Source organism: Anser brachyrhynchus (assembly GCF_964034855.1).
Source record: "Anser brachyrhynchus genome assembly, chromosome: 14".
NCBI classification, from domain to species: Eukaryota; Metazoa; Chordata; class Aves; order Anseriformes; family Anatidae; genus Anser; species Anser brachyrhynchus.
The window spans coordinates 4420863-4445993 of NC_137709.1; the positions used below are offsets into that span (position 1 = coordinate 4420863).

General features: G+C 37.9%; 1 protein-coding gene across 2 annotated transcripts in view; it reads left to right on the plus strand.

The window, feature by feature from the left end:
• The window catches only part of SPOCK1 (SPARC (osteonectin), cwcv and kazal like domains proteoglycan 1), a 288261-nt gene that overhangs the window by 143232 nt on the left and 119898 nt on the right, over positions 1-25131 (plus strand). For both annotated transcript variants that reach the window (XM_080555024.1, XM_080555025.1), the window contains one exon: positions 23091-23205. In XM_080555024.1, coding sequence (XP_080411150.1) covers positions 23091-23205 — 115 coding nt within the window. The remainder of the gene's footprint in view (positions 1-23090; positions 23206-25131) is intronic.

Sequence of the window (25131 nt, forward strand, 5' to 3'; positions counted from 1 at the left end):
CTCCAGGTTACCAATCATTTTTCTTTGCCCTTTTTAACTATCTTGATTTTTTGTTTTTATCAGATATTCTTTAAGTGTTTGGCAATATGATGGACATATTTATAGGAAATAAATAGTACTTCTCATGTCACCACCAAGATAACTCTCAAATAAATAATTACATAAACTGTTAGCCTTAAAGACAGGACTACTTATAGCAGTATCTCATCTTAAAGATCCTAGCAGTCTAAGGGGGGAGGGTTGTTTCTTCTTTTTCTTTGCATGATTTACTGATTAGCAAACAGCATGCTAATTCATGTTATTGGGCTCTAGATTATCTCAAGTACTATACCAACTAAAACATCTTTCTCATTACTATATATTTTATTTTTAGCATGACAAGGTCTTCACCCTGAGCTTCCATTAAAATTTTTAACTTGACAAATAGTGGACATATATTGTAAACCACTAAGTGCAAGCAAGTAATACGATAAACTGTTTTTGACCATGATCTGTAGTAGTAGCTCGGGTTTTTATGTTTAGGTAAATTATAGTTAAGCCATATCTTACTCATTTTAAAATACATCAAATACATTGCCCAGGCATTCAAGTCATTGAACTGTTCAGATTAACTGTATTTATTCCTTTTACAAATTTTACTCAGAGGGCCAGATAAGTAGCAATATTGTACTCTAATGAAGCATATGTATGCTGCAGTGCTTTTCAGAGAGATTTAGTTCAGTGATTATGTTTCCTTGATCTGCCAATCTGCACATCAAAAGAAGCTATTTTGTTTAAATACTCAGCCTACCAAAATTAACTTCACTGAGTAGGTGAAACCCCCCCAGCCGTCAGCGTGTTTTAAAACTATTTGGGGATTATATTTAAGCTACTGTAACACTACCCGTGTCTAAAGGTACATCAGCATCTGTTACAGCATAACATCCACTGATGAAAGGCAGAGGAGTTAAAAGGCAAAGAGAATGCTATTAATTAACTGTGGCTATCTAATGGGCCCCACTTCCAGTCCACTCTCTCAGAAGTAACTGGCATGCAGTACAGGCCACAGATGGACTGACTGCAGCACACACATGGCTGCAAATAACCAATGCACGTGTATTGTTTTTTTGTTATTGTTGTTGTTTTTTTTTGGGGGGGGGATGACTGGCTGATGGGAATGGAACATCTCACAGCTGTAACATAAAAATTTAGAGCAATCCTGGCACACTGGCGCACCTGTGGTAGTAACTGGTTTTAGGCCCAGGTGGTAGGCCCTGCTTGTAGGCCTTAGCTGAACACTGCGAGAGATAGGAGGTCTTGCCTGGGTCATGCCTGAGTGGACTGTTGACCTCTTATTGGGGTTGGCCCAGTGGACTTGCTACGTTTTATTTTCTGTTGTTTTTTGTCTCTGCAAGGTTGAGTTAACCCTTCAAATAAGTCAGCCAGCTGGCACAGCTTATCATGTGGTTTTTAAGTCAGCAGAGGTCTGTCACATATCTGGCCGGAAATATGAACACAGTAAAAATAGGAATTTATTTTCTATATGGCTCCAACTAGTCCAATGTCCCCTTTCTCACAGGGACTTGAGACACGCATATCAGAAAAAAAAAAAAAAAAAATGTGTTAAAACTGTGCAATAACCAATAGGCAGTAATTTGCTACAGGCTGAACATTGTCCTTTGAAGGATACCTCAAAGCCACCATGAGAACCAGAGAAATTTTCTATAGCTACAGACATTCTGGAGCCAAAGCACACATGAATTCTTGATATGCCAGCAGGTGGTTTCAGATGCCCGTAGGCACTGTGTGTAGCGAGGGCAGGTGAGCCGGGCCAAATGCCATTCACAGCTGCCTTCACAATTGACCATCAGGGCTGCATAGGTCTTCCTGTTAGGTCTTCTCATGATCTTTGGCAGGTATAGTTTTAAGTCTTGAAATATTTAAGCTTTGTGTGAATAATTTTGATAGCTCGAAGTATTTTTGCTGTCTGCATAAATGTCCGATACTTTAGAGACCTTGTTAAGTTAACAGCTTCTTCACTTCCCTGTGGCAGCGATTGTGCAGTTCTGCTAAGGATGGGGCAGCATGGAGGGAAAAAAAGAAAAAAAAATACATTTTACTTTTGCCTGTTGGTATCCATAGAACAGCTAAAGTTTGAAATCCTATGAAAGTAAGAAAAAAATTACTGTCTTCCTGATTTTGGAGTTTGTGTTTATGTGTACAAATATGATGGTTGGAGAAGAGCATCTTGCATGCATGGAACTAGAAATTGTCTGATATTCTTCCTTCCTGCAGAGCTTGTTGGAACAGCCCAGGAGAAAAAATCTGTGCCAGTAAGAGTTGCCTATGCTCTTGCCTTGAGAGTTAGAAGTGTTTTTGCCAGCCTTAATCCTAAACCTTTGTTATGAAAGCCAATATACAGTGTAACACAAAAATCTGGTGGATAGACAGTGCCCTGTCATGCTGAGAAAACCCTCTTCAGTGTTTGTTTACCACCTTCCTCAACAGTGGATGCAGCAAATGGGGCCCTTTTTTTTCAGTGGCAAGAGAGATGTGTTTTAATGTCAGCTCTGTCTTTTCCTGTGCCTGGCTGGCTCTTCAGAGCCAGCCGTGCTGTCGGACAGCAGGGATCCCATGTTTGGGCAGGTGGTGCACTGCTGACAGTGGAACAGCTTCAGTAGCAGGAGAGGTGGCAAAATGCCCACCTATTTCAGATCTGTTTGAGGTTGCTAAGCCCAATATTAAAGGCTACAGAGAGTGAGCAGCTCTGATGAACCATTGCTTTCATGATTTCTGCACATTTGTTTTGACACTGTCTTGACAAAGACATCAAAGGTTTTGAGTACAGAATCAAAAAGAGGATCTAAGTAATGGCTTTGCAGCTGTTCCCAGTTTGCTTACTCCCCTGAATAAAGGCTTAGCTGTCTAACTTGTGATAGGTACCGTCCACCATCTTTCACACAATCATGCTTCACTCTCCCTCATAGGAAATGCCAACATTGGTGCTTAAATATTTCAGAGTCATTATTGCCAGTGTCCTGAGCATCACAGCAAGCTCCGGTGGTTTCACAATTGGACATTTTTCCTGCCATATTTTATCAATCTGAGAACCTGCTGTTACATAAAATATAATTTGAAGTGTGCTACTTCATTAGATGGTATTACAGTATTAAAACCACCCAAAAGCTTTGATGTTGAAGATAATTAGTAAGAAATTATGAGGAGATAAAGCATGGGTGGGCAGACAAGGCTAATGAGTCACAGTCAGCAGAAAGTGTGAACTTGAAGTAGTTTACTGTCATTAATATCCCAAGGATATTCCCATTGCATTTCTTCCCCAGGTGTGAGAGGAAACCACTGAGAAGACACATTTTCAGAGCCAGAAGTATTTTCTAGTCTTCCCGTGTGGTCTATCAAACAGCACAAACACAACACAATTAGCAGTTAGCAGTATTGTTGCTGAATGACAGTGCCTTGATTTCGGAAAATCTCAGGTCATGAAAATCAGACTGAATCCAAAATAAGCAATGGTCTAAATGGTTGTTTTCCTCCCTAGTCTGAAGGATTCAAGAGTTTTTTGTTTAAGTGTAGAATTCTCCATGCTAAGATTCTGAGCTTCTTTGTTGTACCAGTTTGAGCCTGGCTGCAGACTTCTGGCAGACTGTGGGCTTCGTGATTGTGCTGTGAATGGTATTAAGCTTCATCATAAATTTAAAAATATGTGTTGTCCCCGTGTCCCTCAAACAAACCCTGCACCCTAGTCTCTTCAGCCTCTTTGCTCTTATCTATTTGCTTCATCAAGAGAAGGGAAGAATCACTTAGAAGTAATAATTTAGAATATAAGAACCCCAGCTTTCCATACCAGTCATAACCCACCAGAACAGGTATCATCAGGTCACAGCAAAACTCTGATGTTTTTATTTGAAGTGGCAAGATGCTGTCAAAACAAACAATTTTGTGCGGATTGTTGCTGAAGGTGTTTTTGCTCCATATAGAGTTTGAAGGCACTTGATCATTTTCAGATGTCTTGAATTTTCTTTGGGTTCTGTGCATAGCCTGGTTCATAGACAGGTGGTAGCAGGTGATGAGGAGGAAACTGTGGTGTATCTTGAAACCAAAGATACTGTTAATTACACAGATAATAGTCCAGCAGTAAGCCCTGTGGGTCCTTTATTGAATGGGAAAAAAAAAAAAAAAAAAGTGATGATAATACAAAGAAAAAAAAAATTACAGGAATTTGGCCCTAGATTTCTGTTGAGGTTTTCTTTCCACGTGCATTATTACTGTGTTCCTTTAACTCAGCAGAAGGTGGTTTTGGAAAATATTTTATCTGAAGTCTTCTCCCTGATGCTGACACTGCCCTTCCCCTTCCCCTTGCAATTCATCTGTATTCTGTTGCTGACAAAACTCACAGTTATTGTCTCTAACATTCACAGAGCTGCCTTCCTGAGGAGTTAACAGGTTATCAGCTCTTGTAGTCATTTTTAATCATTGTGAAGAATCATATCTTTCCAATAAGGCGAGTGATTAATTATCATGCCCTTTTTATCAGTGTAAAGCCTGTCAGGGGTTTAGTGGCTTTCAATTATAACCTTTCAAGGTTTACTTTGGTGGAATCCAGAATACGCAAAGAGACAGCCCTGTAGTTAGGCTGACTTTTTCACTGTATAAACTATCATTACCTTCTCACTTATTGTTCTATTTATTTACAAATAAAGACCAAATATCCTCAGTGGAACATATGAGAAAATAATAAGAAATTCCAACCCCAATACAGAAGAAAAAATTTAACATCAGAAGCTTAATGGAAATGGAAATATATTATCCATTTGTATTATTAGCGAATAAGAGCCTTTCATAAGCCTAAAATAAATGAAATACCAATGTGAAATTAGGAATATGTTTTTCATTTACGGAGAGCTATGAAGCAAGATGCTTTTGTCTTTTCTTAATAGCCTCACTTCAGACTCAATTGTTATAGATTACTGTGGAGACGTAATGGAACCATACAGCAGTGCAGGGTAAGAGGCAGGAGAACTGGCTGATGAGTCAAATAAAGCAGCAGGGAACTTTACATAGGGAGTGTTACTGCTTTATGGCAAGCCATATTGCTTCCTTCCGTGTTAATCTGCATGAAGGTTTGGCAAAGGAGTTGAGGCAGTACAAGATCCAAAAGTGCTGAACATCTCCCCAAAGCCACGTCACTCGGCTTGGTCACACATTCCCCCATCCTGGGGGGTTTCCCAGTCCTGGTACTCCTCAGGTTGATATGGGTATATCATGGTAATTCCATGGGTATAGCTGGGGTACTGTTCTTTTCTACCCTATGTATAGGAAAATAAATATATATGTGTCACTTGCTGCTTTGAGGTATTTCAGGTGGCCTTCAAATTGCTTCCATCTACCTTTTGTATTCACTCTGTTCCTTGAGATGCCCTAACTTTAACACTGTACTTGACAAAATCTTTTACCTGCTCAGTGGGAGTATAAACTCTATTTTTACACTGTCGTATGAAAGATTTCCTCCACAAAAGGAAAAACATTGAGTACTTGCATAAATATCAGAGGATTTAGAGGGGCACAAACCTACTTCAGCAGTCATCACATTTTTGTTGCTATTAGTCTAACAAATGAAAAAATCATTTTGCATTTCACCTCCACCATTTGTTTTCCTAAAGGGGACTGTTCCTGCCATTAAAAACTCTTTGTGTGTGAAACAAGTGCATAAATAAAAAGACAACAGGAGAAAGAATGAATTCTTATTTATGCTGTCAGCATTCAGAGTGTTGGAATCATTTCTAATTATTTTTCTTCTATCCACAATTGAAATAACCAACTGACAATGAGTTATTGTATTCAGGAGGTGATCTTATAGATAAAGTCTGCCACTAGGCATGGGGATATGGAGATTCTTCTGCTAGCAGCAGTCTTAAAATCTTCTGAAACAATTTTGACTTCAAGATTAGCTGTTGGAAGGCATATTTCTCTGTCTAGCACATGTTGAAGGTATAGTTACCTAAAAACAACAGCATTTCAAGACAGAGGGAGAAGGAGGTTTGGAAATTGATTTTATATGGAGATTTGGAAAATGTCTCTCCTGCTTCCCGTAGCTGATGTCCATTAAAATAATTGTATTCAAACTTGTGAATATTTGTTAATGCCACATGAATTCTAGTTTGCCTATTAATTCTAATTCTTACACCAGTTGGAGCTAGTTCTCTAACTTGATTTTTGTAGGTAATGTAGTGCGGATATAAGTGTTTTCCCTCTCTTTTTTTTTTTTTTTTTAATTCTGTGAATGGGTAGGAAATTCTTCCCAAATCCACCAAACTTTGCTATTGCAGGAAATTTTGATGTCCTGATTTTTCTTCTCTCAAGCCCCAGTGCTGTCTGACAGGCACTGTACTATTCATCGCTTGGCTGGCAGTGCAAGACGTAGTATGCTCTGAAATTGCTTCACAGTACATCTCTGCAATAGATCAGCAGGAGCTCTGAGATGAGGAGTGTAGCCTGCATCTCCTCTAAGATTTACTATGTCACATTCAGGGCCCTATTCACATTTCTCTGAATATACAGGGATCTTTCTTGTATACAGCACAAATAGAATAATCCTCTCTTTAATCCGGTCAATACTAGTCCTTCAAATAGCCAGTAGAGGCCACTCTCCTAGTGACTCAAGTCTTTCTGATATTCAGTTGGATCCAGAAGCTTCCAACTTTTGCAAATAGCATGCAACATACAGTTTTCCTAATTCATAAAGACAGTGAAGCACATTTTAGTGAACAAGTACAGAAGTCACAACCAGAGATATTTTAATTCTCTGCCTAATTCTGCCTTTTGTTCTCCGTATTTCCTTGCCTAAGACTGATAAACCTCTTGCTTTCATTTTTCCACAAGCCAGAGTGCAGCTACTGCAATTTCGTAAGGTTCTTGAAGGATTACCAAAGAAATTTTAAATCTTTCTGAGGTGGTAACGATGTTAGGCTGTACCTATCTTAACAAGCTACCAACTCTGATAGATAAGTGAAGCATAAAAGCTTAGGTTAAGAAAGTCTCCGTAACTTACATAGTTTAAACAGGGAATCCATAATACTGCCTACCTGGCTTTTAAGCCTCCAACCTCAGAAGATATGCAGGGACAGGTCCTTCGATTTCAGGTACATGGCTGAGCACACAGCTTCTTTAATAAGTAATAATGGTGAACATACCCCTCTCTGCCTCCCCATCTAAGGAAACTACTTTTAAAATTACCTGAAAAGGCTGAAATGGGGTAGGTTTTCTTCAACGACTCATCAAAAAAATGTTTCAAAAGCACTTAGCATTTATGCTTCACATTTAGTCAGCAATACATCAACAAGTTCCATTATTACTTATTAAAGAAGCAGTGTGCTCAGTAAATTGTGTAAGCCTCCTTCTAGATGATTTTTTTTTTCATGGTGGCATCATTAACAATGAAATATTTTTGATAGCATTACCTCAATAATTTGGGAGCCAACCAAAGTCATCTCATGTTTTCCCCAAAGGATTGTTGCACTATCAGTAGGGTAGTTCATCACAGCAATTGGGATGCATCTATCTACATTTAAGTGTCTCTTTCTGTAGATCTCGTCTGAATTCTGTTTCTCATTGGTACAAGCAAATGGGTACTCTGGGGTGCATTTCCTCTCAAGTTAGCTGTCAAAAAAGAAGTCAGAAGAGTGGCTAAGTTTCAGATATCTACAGTGTGGGAATCTAATATGAGGTGGGATGGTTTCCAACCTCGTATGTTTATGACTTGACATTTCTACATCAACATCATTTCCCAACTGGTAGTTGTGAAACACATGAGAATTTTAGATATATTTATTTATTTATTTAAATGGAAATGTGAGTGAGTCAGATTTAAGTGATCTAAATGTTTTCATTGTTTTAGTCTCAAATGGAGAATCTTACATTTATGTATTTTTTCCCTTTGGATTATATAGTTTCTAAGGAAATGTGGAACAGAATATATTAGGAGACTGTACTCCCTTACGTGAAATAAACACCAAGCACTTCAAATTGTCTTAGTTATTACAAAAAATGCTTCAGCTTGAAAGTGTGCTATTGAAATGGCAGTTCCCATCACCATCAGCAGCCCCTGCAGAGAAAAGCTGTGGGTATTCCCTTTCCACACAACAGATTTTCCAAAGCAGGTGTTCAGCCAGCCACCTGGAATAAGAGTTTGAATCAGATTCACAGATAACTTGTCCCAGTTTTGGGGTAAGTTTGTTATGTATTCGTCGTCACTTAAAATACTGTCCTTGGTATTTATTATCTTTTAATTAAGTGTATCATCAATGTAACAGTTTAGAACCTTGAACGCCAAATCCTGGCATCTTGGAATTGCTGCCTAGTGCTGTATTTTCATGTACAGAATTCATGCACCATGGGGCAGGTGATGGGGGACTGAAAATAGGGGACTACGGGCAAGGGAAGTTGCTGAGATGAAACTTGCACTTGTATCAAGATCACATGGATGTGCAATGCCACCGAATCCAAGCTTGTTGACCAGCTGTTTTTGATACATTTCATCAATTTTCAGAATAATAAATTCAAGGCATACTTGTCAGCCCTATTTTATAGATAAGGTACCAGAATACAGTTCTAATTCTTCGGTACATTCAAAATCATATCACATGAGCTCAACAGCAATCTCTGCAATCTCTGGATATATTCACATGATCTTAAGATACTTATTTAGTCCATTTGAAGTTACTGTTTGTAGATAAAACATACCAGCCCTCAGCTGAAACAGGTTACAGGATAGTGTGCTGCTTGTAGTCTAATACAGTGCAAAATGATTCATTCAGTTGTCAGGAAGCAGCAAGGACACTTTTTTTTTCTTCTGAGTAGTGGACAGATGATGCTTTTGATTTCTAAGTGATTTGTAAGAGGTATTGTGGGTTATAGATTTCATTGGAATGATGTATTTAGTTAGGCCAGAATTTAATTTTTATCCTGCAGTCCCACAGTTAAGATCTTAATGAGCTATAGATGTTGGTTCTTGCCTCTGTGCTATTTGCAGGCTCATCTAGGAAATGTAGTATCAATTATAATTGTTCCCTCTTGGCAGAGTATTTGGTTGGTGGCTAATTAATGAAATTCCACCCATCTCCCACCCCCCACTGCCAAAATAAACATTAGCAGCATATCCCAGGTCAATACTTCAAGGCAGTACTGATAAGATAAGATGTCAAGTTATAATAAAAGAAGATCATGTTGGTAAGTAAATTTAACACATGCATAATCCAGCAGGAAAAATTATGGAACAACAAGATTTTCAGTAACTTAATGGTATTTTGCATCCTCTGAGTCATTTCAAGTGAAATGAGCAAGTCTTTCTTCAAAGATAAGAGCGTAGCCTAGGGATGAGTTAGGTGCTGGCTGTGAGCTGAATTAACAAATGGGATCTGGGCTAAACTTTAGTTGGGAAGATTAGGATTATTTTATGTCAACAAGTAGACAATCTGTGATTAAAGCATCAAAACATACTGGCATGTTGAAACAGAGCATTTTTGTAGTACTTCACTTGCATTTGAAACTCTCGAGTAATTCATGTGCTAGAGATACTGTTGCGGTCAGTGGGTCCAGAGAAGATGCAACACTCCAGAAGAATTTCTGGTACTTTTGTCTTTTGGAACTTCTGTCTGTCTCATTCATCCCCAAAGGCACTAGCTCATTGTTATTTTTTTAACTTTTTGTTTGTTTGTTTGTTTGATTTTTTTCAACTGAATGATGCACCGTTAGCAATGCATGGGGCCTTCTGATCTTCACAGCACATTAAGCATTACTTGGGGGCTGTTTAAGTAGGTGTTCTCTGCTAAAGATTTGCCTCAGGAGTTTGTGTAGCTCCTACAAGAAGAGCACATATCTTTGTTTCAGAGTCAACACAGGCTATCACACTGGTTAATGCATACGCACATTCTGCTTCGTTAACTATTCCACATTTGTTTTCATTTCTTGCCAGCTCTCTTAAGCCAGATCCCCAGTGTAACTCTATCAAGGCCTGTATCAGTTTCAGCTGGAAGACAGATGGCCTCGTGCCCTATTCCTTTTCTGCGATGTACAAATCATGTCTTAAATACTTTTTTTCAAATGTTACCAAAATACTGACTGCACTCTTGTCTTTCTAATACAATGAAATATATACATATATTACTTCTTTGCATTGAACTTGAAAAAATCATGGTGCTGGAGAGGAAACAACTAGACATGGGAGTGTGGGCATAGCCTGAGACATCATTAATGGGCAGCAATAGTCCATTTAGGACTTTCTATCTGTTCCCACTAAATCTGAGCCTGTATTCTGCGTTTGTATGTTCTTAAGGTATGACCGAGGACAGTTGCTAATAGGCACACTTAATCTCAAAGGAATGGTAAAAGGAGTCTAGAAGCTTTTAAATGTTGATGGATGATATAACTCTAATTAAGTGTGTTATCTAATCTAATAAAATGGCTTCCACTTTATCTTCTTCTTACATAGGGCCAAAAGCTTCTGTTTTGAAAAACAGTGTGATCAGTTGTGGTTTTCACCATCTCAGATCCCAGCTGCAGAAAGATATGGGATCATTTCCAACAGTATAATGGTATACATCGCATGGCGAATACACATATACAATTGTAGCATTGGACAAATTTTAACATCGTTTTAAAGTTATATGCATTAACTAGATGTTGGTAGTTATGCAATGCCTTTAAGATTACTTCCTACATTGCTTGCCTATATGTTCTATATGAATGCACATTGTCATCTTTACATTAATTTGGAGTAACAAATAGCCTACGCATGCAACAAATCCACTATTCTTTATTAGCTAATTATCTTGTTGTAAGTCCCAGCATTCAGCACTTTAAGTGAATAAGTAGATGTGAATTATTCATTACATGGAAACTGCTGCAATGGGTAAGAACGAAAGATTCTAGTTAGTCCAGTATCTTTCTGACAGCACTTTTAAGTATGAGCAACAAAGATAGAGGAACATAACAGCAGGTATAGATAGGGTCATGAGCCTATATTGTCCCTTATGTTTGACTTCCATTTTCTCTTCCAGAACATAGTGAGAATGGTAATATATATTGCCAAGCAATCAATTTTACCATGGTCGCAAGAATGTTTGTGTCTGCTGTTGTTGTATTTCTGTTGGTTTCTTTTTAGTTTGTGATTTTTTTCCCCCCCCCAAAAAATATGTCAGCAATAAAGTGGAAATATCTTAATCCTGCAAGTGACCAAGGCTGCTGTTTAGGTAAGCCTCCAGTTTTTCTGCCTTCATAGCAGTCCTATTTAAAAACAAAATGTGAAATCCTGATCCTAAAGAGAGCAGAGCTTCCACTGGTCTCTGTATCTCCTCATTAAAGCAGAAGCATCTGTAAGAATATGGCCATTTTTAAATTTGCAAGTTCTCTGGTACAGGCACTTAGTTCTTCACGTACAGGTAATGGCTCTTCGAGGATGTTGACATTTCTATGGCATTTTTTAAGGCTACCGGTTAATGCCATCAGAGTAAGCTGTAGCTAAACGGCATTTCAGAGGATCAGCACTCTGGGATTTTAAGCATGAAGAAAACTTATTTGAGGTTACTTACAGAAAATAGAGACTACATGATCATTTTATTTCACTACAAAATTATGACAGTCTGCTGCCAGTAAAAATGCTGTCTTCTGTATTTGCGGTTATAAGCCTGCCAAGCTTCCTCGTCAGCTGCATGTAAGTAGTGAGGGTCAGTAAAACCACTCTAGCCCCAGCCTTTCGGCTTTGTCCTGTTTCATTATAAAACCAAATGATCCAGAAATCCACCTGAAAAAGTAGCTAAGTGATGTGAAATTTAGACACACTAACGAATTACCTGTGGCTGAATTTCAAATCAACCTGTAGCCTGAGAAACAGCTAAATTAATTATCTTGATGCAAAACTCCATAGAGAAGCTACTGAGACAGTCTACTCACAGGAGGAAAGAAGGATCTTTCTTCTGAAACAATGGTATTGGCACTTTGATGCCGTATTGTTTTGAAGTGTTTGCCAAGCCCTTAAGAAATTTGTTTCTGTGTATTCACATCAGTGCACAGCCATCCGCCTTTAGCAAATACTGAGAGCCCATAGTGAAGGCTGCACACATACTAATGACCGTGTCTCATATAGATTCTTCTGTGTTTAAAGAAGCCTATTGTGCCTAATAAATATCTTGACTGTTGTTGACTGTTCAGCTCATATTAAAAGCCCTTATATTGTAGCCTTGCTTTAGAGGAAAAAAATAAATATATATATATATCAAGATTTGTGGGCCATTTGAAAACCTGTAGGGCATGAAATTGATACTATATGAGGAAGAAGGAATGGAATTCCCTCATTAGGACTTGCACATTAGTACAAAGGCAGTTGCTGTATAATCAGAGTTCTCATGGTATATCCTCATAGCTCATTTATACCAGACATGCACATGCAGGAACGCATTCAGATACTGATATTTTCTTTCATTATGCTTTTGAAAGTCTTCACGTTTTTGTATGCATGTGTATTTTCTATGAAAGAGCAAAGGACAATTATGTAAGTAGTTGAATTAAATACCCCGAGCTGAAACATCAACTCCCTGCTTCCAAGTTTAACATAATGGTTCTCAAGCATTATGGGCAGAATCACTTATTTTTTCTCCTGTGTTGTTCATGTTCAGGTTGTCTGCACTCTGCTCTGGTGTGACTTAGAGTGGGTGAAAAATCTGGGTTAGGTTTTCTTGCAGCAACTCTGTCTTGGAAAGTATTAAGAAATCATCTGGAAAAACAAAACTGAACTTGCCCAAATTATAAATACAAATTCAGTCATCATGATAGATTTTATCTGGACAGATTTTAATGTTTGACTGTCATAAAATCAAGCTAAAATCCTTTTCCAATTCACTGTCAGCCCAAGTAACACTGGGGGTATTGCAAACTCCACAGGGGAGGGAGGAAGAATCAGACGGGCAGAAATGTTCCCTCATTGTCATTCTGTCTTACTGTACAGCTTTCTCAGCCCACTTTTTGCTGCAGAGAAAACCTCTTTGTAGTGATGCACCCTTATTAAAATCTCAATTTGCTGGTTAAAAGCAAATAGGAATATATTCGTCAGAAGAAGCAGTGGGATGGATAAATTGAACTGAAACACAGCTCCCTTAACATCACAGCACATTTATATATATGGAACTGTTTGGGTTTTCTTTTTTTTATTTTTTTTTTCCCTGAATATGAAGGTCATAGCTACTCTGTTGCTGTCTTCTGACTGTCATTTTTCAACAAGGATCTTCCTTGAGACTGGAAAAGCATCTGGTATTGTTTGGTTTTCCTTCAATTCTGAGATCCACTGCTTATCCTCTTGGGTTTTCTGTATTTACTGGGAATGGTGAAGCATAGAAGGGGATACTGTTTGCTGGTAACATTTACATCTTTTCAGATCAAGATGGAATTAATTCATTTAGAATTATAGTGATAGTTCCTGCTAGTGTCCTCTCCCATTTCCCATCCCCAAACCACTGTAACATTATTTCTTGCTCTTCATAATACACTATCTCAAATTTGGGGCAATGCCTCCAGATAGGTTTACAGATAGATCAGACAAATTGGCTCTGGAAATATATTATATATTCCCTGTAAAGAAGTAAAACCCAGTTCACAATGCCTAGTTTACTTTATGTGCAAATTATTCAAGGTTACTGATATACATGGTTCCTTTTTATTAGAATTCTATGTTTTATCTTTGTTCTAATAAAAAGTAACATGTACATTGGGAACCCTGAATAATTCAGTGTTACTTCATAACTCAGGAGGCTTGCTCTTTTTGATGGCATTTCTTGCCTAGATGTTCCAGAAAGCAAGCAATTCTCTTATGAACAGTTGTTCCTCTGTTGTAGAAGTATATTTTCGCTACCATGCTGAGTGCAAAGTTACAGAATTTGCTGTTGTATTGCCCGAGGCAACCTGGGCTCTTTTTCAGTGGGAAAAGGACAAAACAACATTTTAGTTATTCCAGACAGTTACTCAAGTGTCCACAAGCAACTGCTCAAACTTTAATTCTTCATAAAGGATCTTTCTTCAGAATTATTTTAGTAAGTATTAGGCAAAGGAAATAGCATTTCTTTTTTATCAGATGATGTCTTCAACAATGTGTAGTTTTTCAGAAACATAAAGAAAAAACAGTAGAAACAACACAATAGTTTGGGTTTTCTTATTTTTTGCCTTCTGCACATGCTGCTCTGCTGGGATGTACAAGTCCTATAACTTCATATTTTAGATTACCGTCCTACCACGAGATACTTCTAAATTGCAATTCTAATGCTCTACCTTGAGACCACTTTCTGTCTTCCAGCCTATTTGACTATGTGCTTTTCCTTTCCTTCCTAAATAAATTAGCTGCTTATTTTACCCTTTCATTTCATTCTGTGCACAAAAGTCACCAATCTCCTACTGTTTAGAAACTTTCAGTCTCAAAACTTCTGCCTTTGGCACAGTTGCTGCTATTGCTGGTCAATTCCAGCCGTGTGAGGTTAATTTTTCTAAATGGTTTTGTAGTTGATGAATTTTTGTCTTTATTTGTTTCACATTAGAGCTTCCCTCTTGCACTGTAGAGTGAGCAATGGTATTAGATATTCAGTGATTTTTGCACAAATTGTTTCCGTTAAACTCATGGTAGGTGAAGGAATTTCTTTGCTGTATTTATATTGACTGTATTTTAGAACCATCCAGGATAGGTGTTTGTCCTTTCATTTATTTTCCATCCTAGCCTCTTCTGGATATCACTTTTATGACTAACTGATTATCCACAGAGGAGCTTGATCTTTTCCTGCTTAGTTAATCCCTCTCAAAAGCAATAAAAATAACATTAGGCACCAATCTATGAAGTTAGGCAGCCCCTAGATAATTCACACTTCTGTATTTTTTGTGGTACAGATTTCTCGGTTATTGCACAAACCACACATAGCAGCAGCAGTACTTGTTCCGCAGGCTTTTTGTTTGTTTGCTTGCTTCATGTCTCGCGGTTAAAATCCCTATAACATTCTAATTCTAGTGTTTTTTTTCTGACAATAATTTCTTTACTTCTAAACTTGTAAGGCTGTGATTTTTCTATTTTTATCCCTAATCCAGGAGTGTTCTGCAGAATGGTGCCCATCTTGCAAGGTTTTCCACTGTGGTATCAGGTTGACAGGGACTACTTTCATGTAATAGGACTGAAAATGCTTTTTCCATAATGAAATCAATCTGTCAAATCTCTTATTTTTGTGTTTGTTTTGCTCAGTGCACACTAAAACTAATGTAATATGGAAACAAATCTTCCTCTGTTGATGTAGAAATGATGCTTTGCCCATGTTTCCATGGAGACCATCAGGCTGTCATAAATGAACATGAAACAGCTCTTAGCTCTGCACAATTCGGCTGTTTTAAAATCATTACAGTACAAGTCAGTCATATTCTGTGACGCCTTACAAGAGTCTGAGGATGATTTTAAAGACAGGTGGTATTACTATCCCCATTTTAAATGCTGGAAAAGAGAGGGAGACACAGAGTGTCCAACTCATTTATCCCAGGTCATGAAAAAGGCAACGATAGCACCAAGAGCACAACATAAGGGTGTCCTTTCCTTCTTGCACCACTGACTAGGACAACCACGGCACATGAGCTCATGTCCTAAGAACAAGAGTAAAGTTGGCAGTTCTTCCACAGCACGCTGTTTGAAGGAATGCTATCTGTGATGTACCTTATAAACACAAAATGAGCTCCTGCAGGTTGTACTCAATAGCTGATAATGTTTGGGGCCAAATTCTGTTGCATTTGTCTTAGCAAATAACCGAAGGAACTCAGTGGAACAAGTGGAGTTTTTCTCTTTTCCATGGCTGATCCTCTTCTCTAGTTCGATGTTTAAATACAAGTATGTGGAGATAGCCAGGGTGCCTGGCCAGGACCTGCTGTACGTGCACTACACTGATGTTCAGTCTGTCGGCCAACAGCAACCTCACCAGCTCTTCAGAGAATTCCTATCCAGAATTCCTGTTGTGTGCCTCACTCTCTATAATGCTGTGTTAGAAATTAATTGTAATTATGCCTACTAAAATACTGATTCATAAAATCAATAATTTGGTCCTTATTTTCTTCCTGTTTCTTGATGGAATCAGTACTAACCATCATATAATTTTACTTTTGCATTACCTCTAAAAAATATGTAGGAATTAACATACGTTAGTCATGTTTTCAAATGAGATTTGATGACATAAAATATCTACTGAAGAATGATAAAATTTGATTGGTAGGAGAATTTTCTCTAAGAACACAGCAGTTCTATATCTATATTCAGAGGTATTTATTTCAATTAAATTTGGAGTTGTTTTTTTTTTTCCTACTCATATAGTTCAAAGAATTGCAAAGCATTATAGTTTTTAATCAAAGTTGTAAGAAAGTTCAGTATTTCAGAAACTAGCTATCTGAATTAAGTCTTGGTAGTTTTTTCCCATTATATTATTGCTTCAGTTAAAGCATAAATTACAACTGCTTCAGAACTGTTAAAGGACTTTTTCATGAAATACGATGCAACTCATCAAGCAAATCCAAATATTGGTATTCATCTAAAATTGGAGAGGTGTATCTTTAATTATGCATTAATAATTCAAAATATTATTTTCAGAAGAAGCTATAATCTGTTCTATTTTCATTTGGCCTTGGACTAAAATAATTTGTATTAAACGAAATCCCACTGAATAAATGATTTACTCCAGTGTAACTGAAAGCAGAAATGGTCTAGATCAGTTTGTGAAATGAATTATATCTGATGTTTCAGAGTTACTGCAGGACTGTCAACTACACGTGTTCAAAAATCTCAAGGTTATTTTAAATACGCTTTTTTTTCTTAATAATGATTTGAAGTTTTGCATGGTTTTGATTTTTTTTTTTTCTTTTTTTTTTAATCTTCAACTGTGTCCTCCCTGCAAGGCAGAAGCAGAGGTTTTCTCCTGTTCTACCAACTACACGTTAGAACAATCTTTTGAAGCTCCCCACTGCCATCCCAGGAAGCTTGACACTGGATCACCCCAGGGGGTTTGGGGACTCCAAGACAAAAGCCATAGATCTGCTCTCATTAAACCTATGCCAAAGCCCTGTGAGTCCCTGAGAATGGGGTTGTTTTTGTACCCTCACTACTTCTTGGAATCAGTGATTGAATGACCAATGTCCTTCTGTCTTTGCTTTTTTTAGGTCTGTTTGGCCTTCATCTTACCACTTTGTGCAGAAACATGCTCTCAGCTATGACTCATGCAAGCACAAATTATCATATAGTGAAAGTGCTTGGAATTTAGACAAACATTATGGCACTGATGACAGATTATTAAACCAGTGTGAGTGGTCTGTGCTTGCATGTTGGTGGAAGCTCTGCCTTTGAGGCAGGAGAGATGTTTGTGAAAAGTGCACCTGATGCTAGCTGGAAAACAGAGCAAATATGTAGATGGTTTTGACAGCTTTTTTTTTTCTTTTCTTTTTCCAGTGGATATTTGTATGTGTGTTTGTTTCAGATTCCAAAGAAGGTATTCAAAAGATAAATGCATTAGCTAAACATACCTAAGTATGTGAAATATTAAAAACTTGTCCCAGAGTAGGAAAATATTTGAGATACATTTGCAGTATAGTGAGATATAAATCATAACTGTTCATTGCCAGAAATCAAAGTAGGAGCTTCTCTTTTATGACTCTCTAGAAAATCAGCTTTGGTCTTGTACATGTCTCTTGACTAGTTGCTAACCAAATACCTACGTTGATGGTTGTGACTGATAATCACATCCACCAGTGGGAGTTTATTTCCTTGCTTGAAGTCCTATCTTTTTTTTCTTTTCTTCACATATGGTCACTGCATCAGATTTCTGTATATTTGTTAAGGAAATTTGTACTACTCAGGTTCTTAACTTTGCGTTGGAAAGGAAATCTGTAGAATCCTTTAAAGCATCTTTTGCCCTGCATGGCCCTCAGCAATGTCAAAAGAAATTATATGTCAGGATAAGAAATGATTTTGAAAGTGCCTGTAAAAATGAAAAAAAGATGTTTTTGTCCACCATACCAACATCTTCAGCCACTCTAATGTTAGGGTACTCTAAATCAAAACTATACAAAAATACTAGGCAGAGATGGAATAAATGCTGACAGTTTGAGATGTTATTGTTTAACTGCCTAGAGAAATTGCATTTAGTGAAAATAATTCACATACATGTTTGAAACATTCAGGCCTATGGTAATTAATTTTCAGCAGAATTGATTTCTGTATGCAAATTGCTCTGAGTAATTACATGGAAAGAAAGCAGAGAAAGCATGCAAGAGAGAAAGAGAGACTTCCATATCTGAGCCTGTTAATCGAAGACATGTTCTCGCCTAGACTAGGGGGAGGGTTAACACCAGTTTTCTCTCTAATGAAGCAAAATGATTTATGCCAAGATTTGCAGAAATGGAATAAAAACCATTGGAAATTACTTGTAATTGACGGGGGGGCGGGGGGGGGAGAAGGGAGGGATCATAATCTATTATTAAATACCGTTTTTTAAACTAGAACTATTAACAGTACTGAGAACAAATGTTAGAACCAACTGCAGTAAACAAGACAGTCTTAACCATTCGATGTAGTCACATACCAACTTATAAAACAAGAAAATATTTATTTTCATAAGGTTGTCATTAGAAACCTTCTGAATGGCTCTAGAAGTCTGGAAGTCAATCACAGCCTTACTTAGCTGTTTTGCTTATAGAAGGGTGGTAGGGCAATCCCATTGCACTTGGATTAAGTTCCACTGCCAGCGTAACCTCAGCATGGAGCTGGTTGAAGTTCACCTCTATAACACTGAAAACCATAGCTTGTTCACAGAGAAGCTGAGCACCTTTCACCTGAGTGCTCTTTAAGACAATATATGTGTGGCCATATTCACATTAAGGAAAAACAAGCACAAATTCAGCTACTTTAAAGCTGAATAGAAGCTCTAATGCAGGGGGGAAATCTATGGTTTACTTCAAACAGCTGAAACGTTAAAACCAAAACTGCTTTTAGCCATATGTTAGCCATCATATGTTGAAAACATGCTGTTTTCCTAGCAAAAAAAAAACAAGGGCGAAGGTTGTAGAGATTTTTATTAATACATGCTTAAGCTGGCTGCACGGTTTCTTACACATTTGCTCTACAACCGCTTTCATGAAGCACATAGTAATTCCTGCAAGTCACTTCTTGGCTGCTTTGATCACACGCTCCCTTTGGCTGTCACCATGTTACAAGTGGAGACAAGATGCCAGTTTGAAATGTTGCCTCTTAGATCTGAAGTGTGATGCTCGCTGCCATTTGAGCTTTTTGCTGGGTGGGAAGGAAGCTGGGTGAGGAGTCAGCCTTCCTCCCCTGCCCAGAGCAGCCTTCACAGCTTTCTCACTGCCAGGCTCTAGCTGCTGCTTGTACAGCCAGGATCTGTGCCTCCCTTCCAGTGCTTGTTTGTAGATTATTGCCGGAATCCAGTACTACATAATAATATTGGCATACACACCTATAATGTAACGCATCATTTAAGTGAGAGACTTAGTTTTAGTATCAATCTCTTTTGCCTTAAAATATGCACTAGGATCCCTGCATTGAAGACAGGAGGTCCCATTTTCCAGTTCATCATACCTTTCTCAACAGATGTTCTTCTTTTCTCATATAGTCAAAATGGTTTAAAGGGGATTGCATAAATGCAACTGCTGTTGACATTTCATTATGCAGAAGTATTTTTGTCATTGAGTGATCATAATACTTATTGTCAGGCAATTTCGGGGAGGAAAAAAAAAAGCACAATATTTACATAATGCCATTTCTTTTCGATTGTAGTTTGTTTCAGCTCTACTAAACAGCTAAGCTTGAAATTACTCTCTTCCCCCAAACAAATGGTCATAAAAACAGAATCAAGCTCATAAATCTTGCTGTGAACTAGTTGTACAGTTTCTGCAGGATTGCACATCCATTGCTGTAACACACTGAAAGTATTTATTTGTTATCACCCTTTTAAAGTCAAATGTGTGAAAAATAAATTTATTCTTGCGATTAACACATGACCCACAGCAACAGCACAACCTTATAGAGCAGCTTTTCCCTGTACTGCCCTTGCTTGAACTAAGGAGTTCCCTCCAAGTCATAAGTCTTCTTCTATAGTGGTAATATATAAAAACATGAAACGTAATAGAAAAGTGTCTCAAACAATGTTGTTAGGTCTTTGTCCAATGCTGATTTATATCACTAACTCACAGCCTCTGGTGAGGGGTATGTGGAGGGGAGAGAAAAGTGTGCACAGTTCATAGGCAAACGTTCTCTGGTCTCTTTTGTGGAAAGAGCAAGGGAAGGGATTTGGGATGCAACTGGTGTCTGGAGTCCTTTCGGTATTGGAAAAAGCTGCCAACATACCATGTGGAGGTTGTTGATGATCTGATGCAATCCTTCATGTTTATTGTTTCCCAATTATTCTAATATGTCTATGAGCAAACCACAGGAGATTTATAGTTTTAACAGGAAACTCAGATTGCTATGTGTAATAAACTCTTGACTTAAAAAAAAAAAAAAAAAAAAAGGAATGCATATCTTCCGCCTCTGAATAATAGCAATTCTGATTCTGCATCTGCATCTTGTATAAATGGCCTGGGATAGGTTTTGGGTCACTGTGTACAGACGAAAGCCTTTCCCTTTTGCCGTGCAATGAGCTGACCTATAAAGCTAACAGACCAAGAGGGTACGATTTCCTACAAATTGCAGTAACCGTTGAAGCAGAAACTTTAGCCATTCTAAACATTTCTTCACTTGTGCTCTTCCAGACAGGAAGAAACTTCAGAGTTCAGGGTACCGGGACAGTTAGCTAGAAAAAAAATGTCAGTAGCAGAAGCATCTCAGTGATGAACAGTAAGACTTTTGAGCCAAGATAAAAAAGCCAGGAATTTTCACGGAATGAAAAGCTTCTGAAAATGTTCATGCTGAGAGACATGCAGTATTATATTTCCCTGTATTTCAGCCAGCCGTCTCCTGGGATGGATATATTTAAGAAATATTTAAGAAATTGTTTCTTTTTAAAAGTTCTCTCCATAGCGCTTGTATTACTAAGCAGTAGAGCAGCCTTCCAAACTTACTTAAAATGTTGAAAAACTTTGCAGGCATATAAATCCCATTTTTGACCTTTTGTGTTCAGATAGATCGCATACTGGAAAAAAAACTCAAGAAGTAATAATCCAGATTGTGGGTTTTTTTTTTTGCTGTCTTCTGGCAAAGCCCGCAGCTTTGCTTGTATTTAACAAACTTCCTCCTACTATCTTGAACCGGCTGTTTGTAATGAATAATTAATTGCACTTCTATAGTTTGTTCCATTTAAGGATCTTCATGAGTTTTTCCACCATGAATGAAATAATTTACACTACACACAAGTGCTTAAATGCTTTATTTATTATTATTGCCGGTATTATTATTCTTTTTCAAGTTTCAGAAGTAAGACACTGAGGTAGAGAGTCTTTGAGGCCTGGTTTAAAAGGAAATAGCTACTGGAATTTCTAACCATATCCTGTCACATTCCTGTGCTTCATACTGTTGACCATTCGACAATACTTGTCTTTTTGAACGGGCCATTTCTTATTGCAAATATTTCAAAGTTTTTTTGGTTTGTTTTTGTTGTTCTTTTTTAACAATAATATATTGTGTGGTGCTTCTTCAGAATATACATACTTCAGAAGTGTATGCATTTTTGTTGCCTTAGAAGGCCTAAGGAGCTCAAGAAATGGATATAATTCTTCAATTAGAGAAAAATTTAGTATGAAAAAATTCTCATTCTCTTATTTATGCCAAACTTTATTTGACTTTCAAAACTGAGTATAACCATACCTATCCTATCACACCATGGGCATTGCTTGTAGGACATTCAAACATCCTGGCAGAGTTTTGTTTAAAAATTCATGTGCATCAGTGATGCACAACTGCCCATCATAAACGTGTAATGGGTGTTTATGTGGTAAAATCTTGTAGCTGTGGCTGCTTAAACCAACACATAACAGCTGCAACACTTCAGCACTGCAGGAAAAACAGAAGAATCCCATGCTTATTGGAAGTACATTTACTGTCACATAAAGAAATTTGGTGCTTAGCAAACTGAAAGTTCTTGTACTTTAAATAGTATCCTTTAAAAGTTTCCCTTTTCATTTGGTAAAAGTGAGAAGTTCAGTTACCATAGTTTGCAGTAAGATCTTTACACGGTCCCAAAAATGAATCTAAGAGTTGCCCAATTCTAAAAATTGCCCGTATGTGGGGAGGAAGGGGGAAGGTAAAACAGGGGATTTAAGGACAGCTTAAAGAGGAACAGAAATTCAAATCTGTGGCAAAATAATATTAAAAAAAAAATCTAAAAATCATCGTTAAACAAAGGTGAAAATTCTATTTATGGCAGTAACTTCACTTCTGAGTATTCACATAACCATTTTTTGAGTATTTGTAATTCATCCTGGCAGATATGTCTTATTGCTGATCTTTAGAAGCATCCTCTTGTTAGAGAATAAATTTAGATAGATAGACTTTCAAATAGAACTTGATTGCAGAAAAGTATTTATAAGAGATTTTCTCTGATGGGATCAGTGCTCTAATCGGAGTGGTATCCAGCATAACACTGTATCACTCCTCTTTTTTCATTTGAAAGATTACCAAATCACCACTTATTTAAGGAAGTAGTCTGTAGAAACTTGGCAGGAGCAGCTAGTCTTGCACATAGGCAGGACAACAAATGTGTCTGCTTCTATAGGGACCAAGAGGCTGCTCCAGAGGCTGTTCCAGTGCCTAGAGCACCAGCACTTCTTCCTAACATACAATGTCTAATATTAATTTGAATGCCAAGCTAGACTCAGAACACTGTTCAGTAATAAGAATCTTTAAGCACTACATCTACCCTTCTACTTAAACATCTCTATTGAACTCGCAGTCTGCAAACAATGGCACATACCACAAAGTGGCGAAGTATTTATTCATGCAGATATGGGAATATTTGTTCCAACCACTTGTCAAGTCAGACATGAGATAACTTCATATGCATATCTAACTTTCTTTTTTGGTGTTTGTTTTTTTATAGCTCTTGATCCATCCAAAGATCCATGTCTGAAGGTGAAGTGCAGCCCCCATAAAGTGTGTGTCACTCATGACTATGAAACTGCTATTTGTGTAAGCCGCAAGCAGCTGGTACACAGGTAAGGAATCTTTGTTATTTTAGGGTTTTGTGACTTCGTAAGTCAAGACCCAGAATAAAACTGAAGCAGTAAGTCCTTCCATCTTGCCAATAATTGTCAAACAAAAGCTGTACTGCTGTAATGGGCAACTGTGCTTGGTGTGTCTGTGTTTTAAGAAAAATATATTTTGTTGCTTTTAGTACATTTGAGTAAATAATTTAGGAACTTTCCTCCAATGTCTTTCCCTGTTCAGTAGGGAAGCAAAAATTTGCCCAGAACAACTCACATCCCTAAGTGTCATTGTCAGCTGAGGTTGTACTTCCGTAAGTCTTTGAGCCAAACTAAATTCAGGATGATTTGATTCCCCTGTGCCGGTACTACATCTTATCTTACCATACCACTACCTGGCTGAGGAAGTTAATCCAGTGGAAATATATATATATATATATATATATATCCTTTGATTTATAATACAAAATTAATGGTGTAACATGTATGAGGCAGTACATTTAATCTTCAGTTTTCAGTGTGGAATGAACCCTGGAAGGAGTTTAGGTATATGGCTATGTGCAATGCTTACATTGTAATGACATTTTTTGGCATTATGTAGCTTACATTTTCAAGTCGGGATAGATTTAAAGCACCTGCATTGTATGGTAGTCTTCATGATATATAGATATAGATGTTGAGCCAAATGCTTTCCGCGCTATTTTCAGTATTTGATGTCCCAGAAGAGATCAAAATGGTAGAGTAATGGTACAGAGGAGGAGCTGAATATCCCTCTTTTCCAGAAACCAGGCTGTGTTTCATGTGATCTCTCTATGATTCCTCCACTGCCTGCAGCTATTTAAGATAACCTTTGAGTAGCACTGTGACTATGGAGATGAATAAAAAAGTATAGAAAACTTACTTTGAAAATTCTCCAAACAATTTCCAACAAGTTTTGTAATGCTGAAAGAACTACTGCTGATGTGTGAGAGTAGCACGTACGTCCCCAAGTGTTTTTATTCTCAAAATATCCAGCTACCATTGCCTCAAAGGGTCGACATGTCAATGAGGTAAGTAACCAGGCCAAATTCTCTCCTGATTTGAATCAGTGGAGTGACACCACTGATTACTTTCATCTTCAGTCCCACAACGCTGTGTGCTTTTTTCAGTTCCTGACCTGAATACTGTTTTATATATGGCACCAGTCATATTTAAGGCTGTGTTAATCAGGAGTAAATTGCAAGAGGTGGAGTTGCACCTATTTAAAAACAGTGAAAGCCTGAATAAATTAAAGTGGGCGCATGTGTTGTATGACCTGTCAAATAAAACAGCACCATTGTGATTGCTTTGCACATCCACTGTGCATTTGGGTGTGCTCAGAAGGATTTTCCATTTCATGCATCATTATCAACTTGCTGTAGCGGCTTTACAAAGCATGTAGGCTCAGCAAAAAGTAATCATGAGAGCAACCTCTTGCGTTATTGCTGAGGCTTCCAGACGGAGCTACGCGGATTTGCATCACCTGATTAACTGGCCCTCTGAATAGTTGCAGCACAAGGATACTATTTCTCCCGGCATAGTGTAGCTAACTTTGAAATCACCAGTGACAACACAATGCAATTGCAGTTTCATTTTCTTTGTGCTAGAATGCACACTTTTTAAACCACTTCAGGAATACAATAATAGTGTATAAAATTGAGTTAAATGGATACTTGTTATTGTACACAGACTCAGACTGACTCCACGACAGCTCCCATCCAGTAAGGCTTTAAGGCATAGCTCACTGTCTCTCACATCTGGCAGCGTGAATGTCACATATTTCACAAACTGTGTCATGGCTTTGGAGCTGCCAAAGTTGGACCTGCTGATCTGGTCCCCCAGCTGGCAGGGCACATGGTTTGGGCCCACGGGAGAGCAGCTCACAGTGCACAGAGGTTGAATTGTGGGCTACCCCAGCGG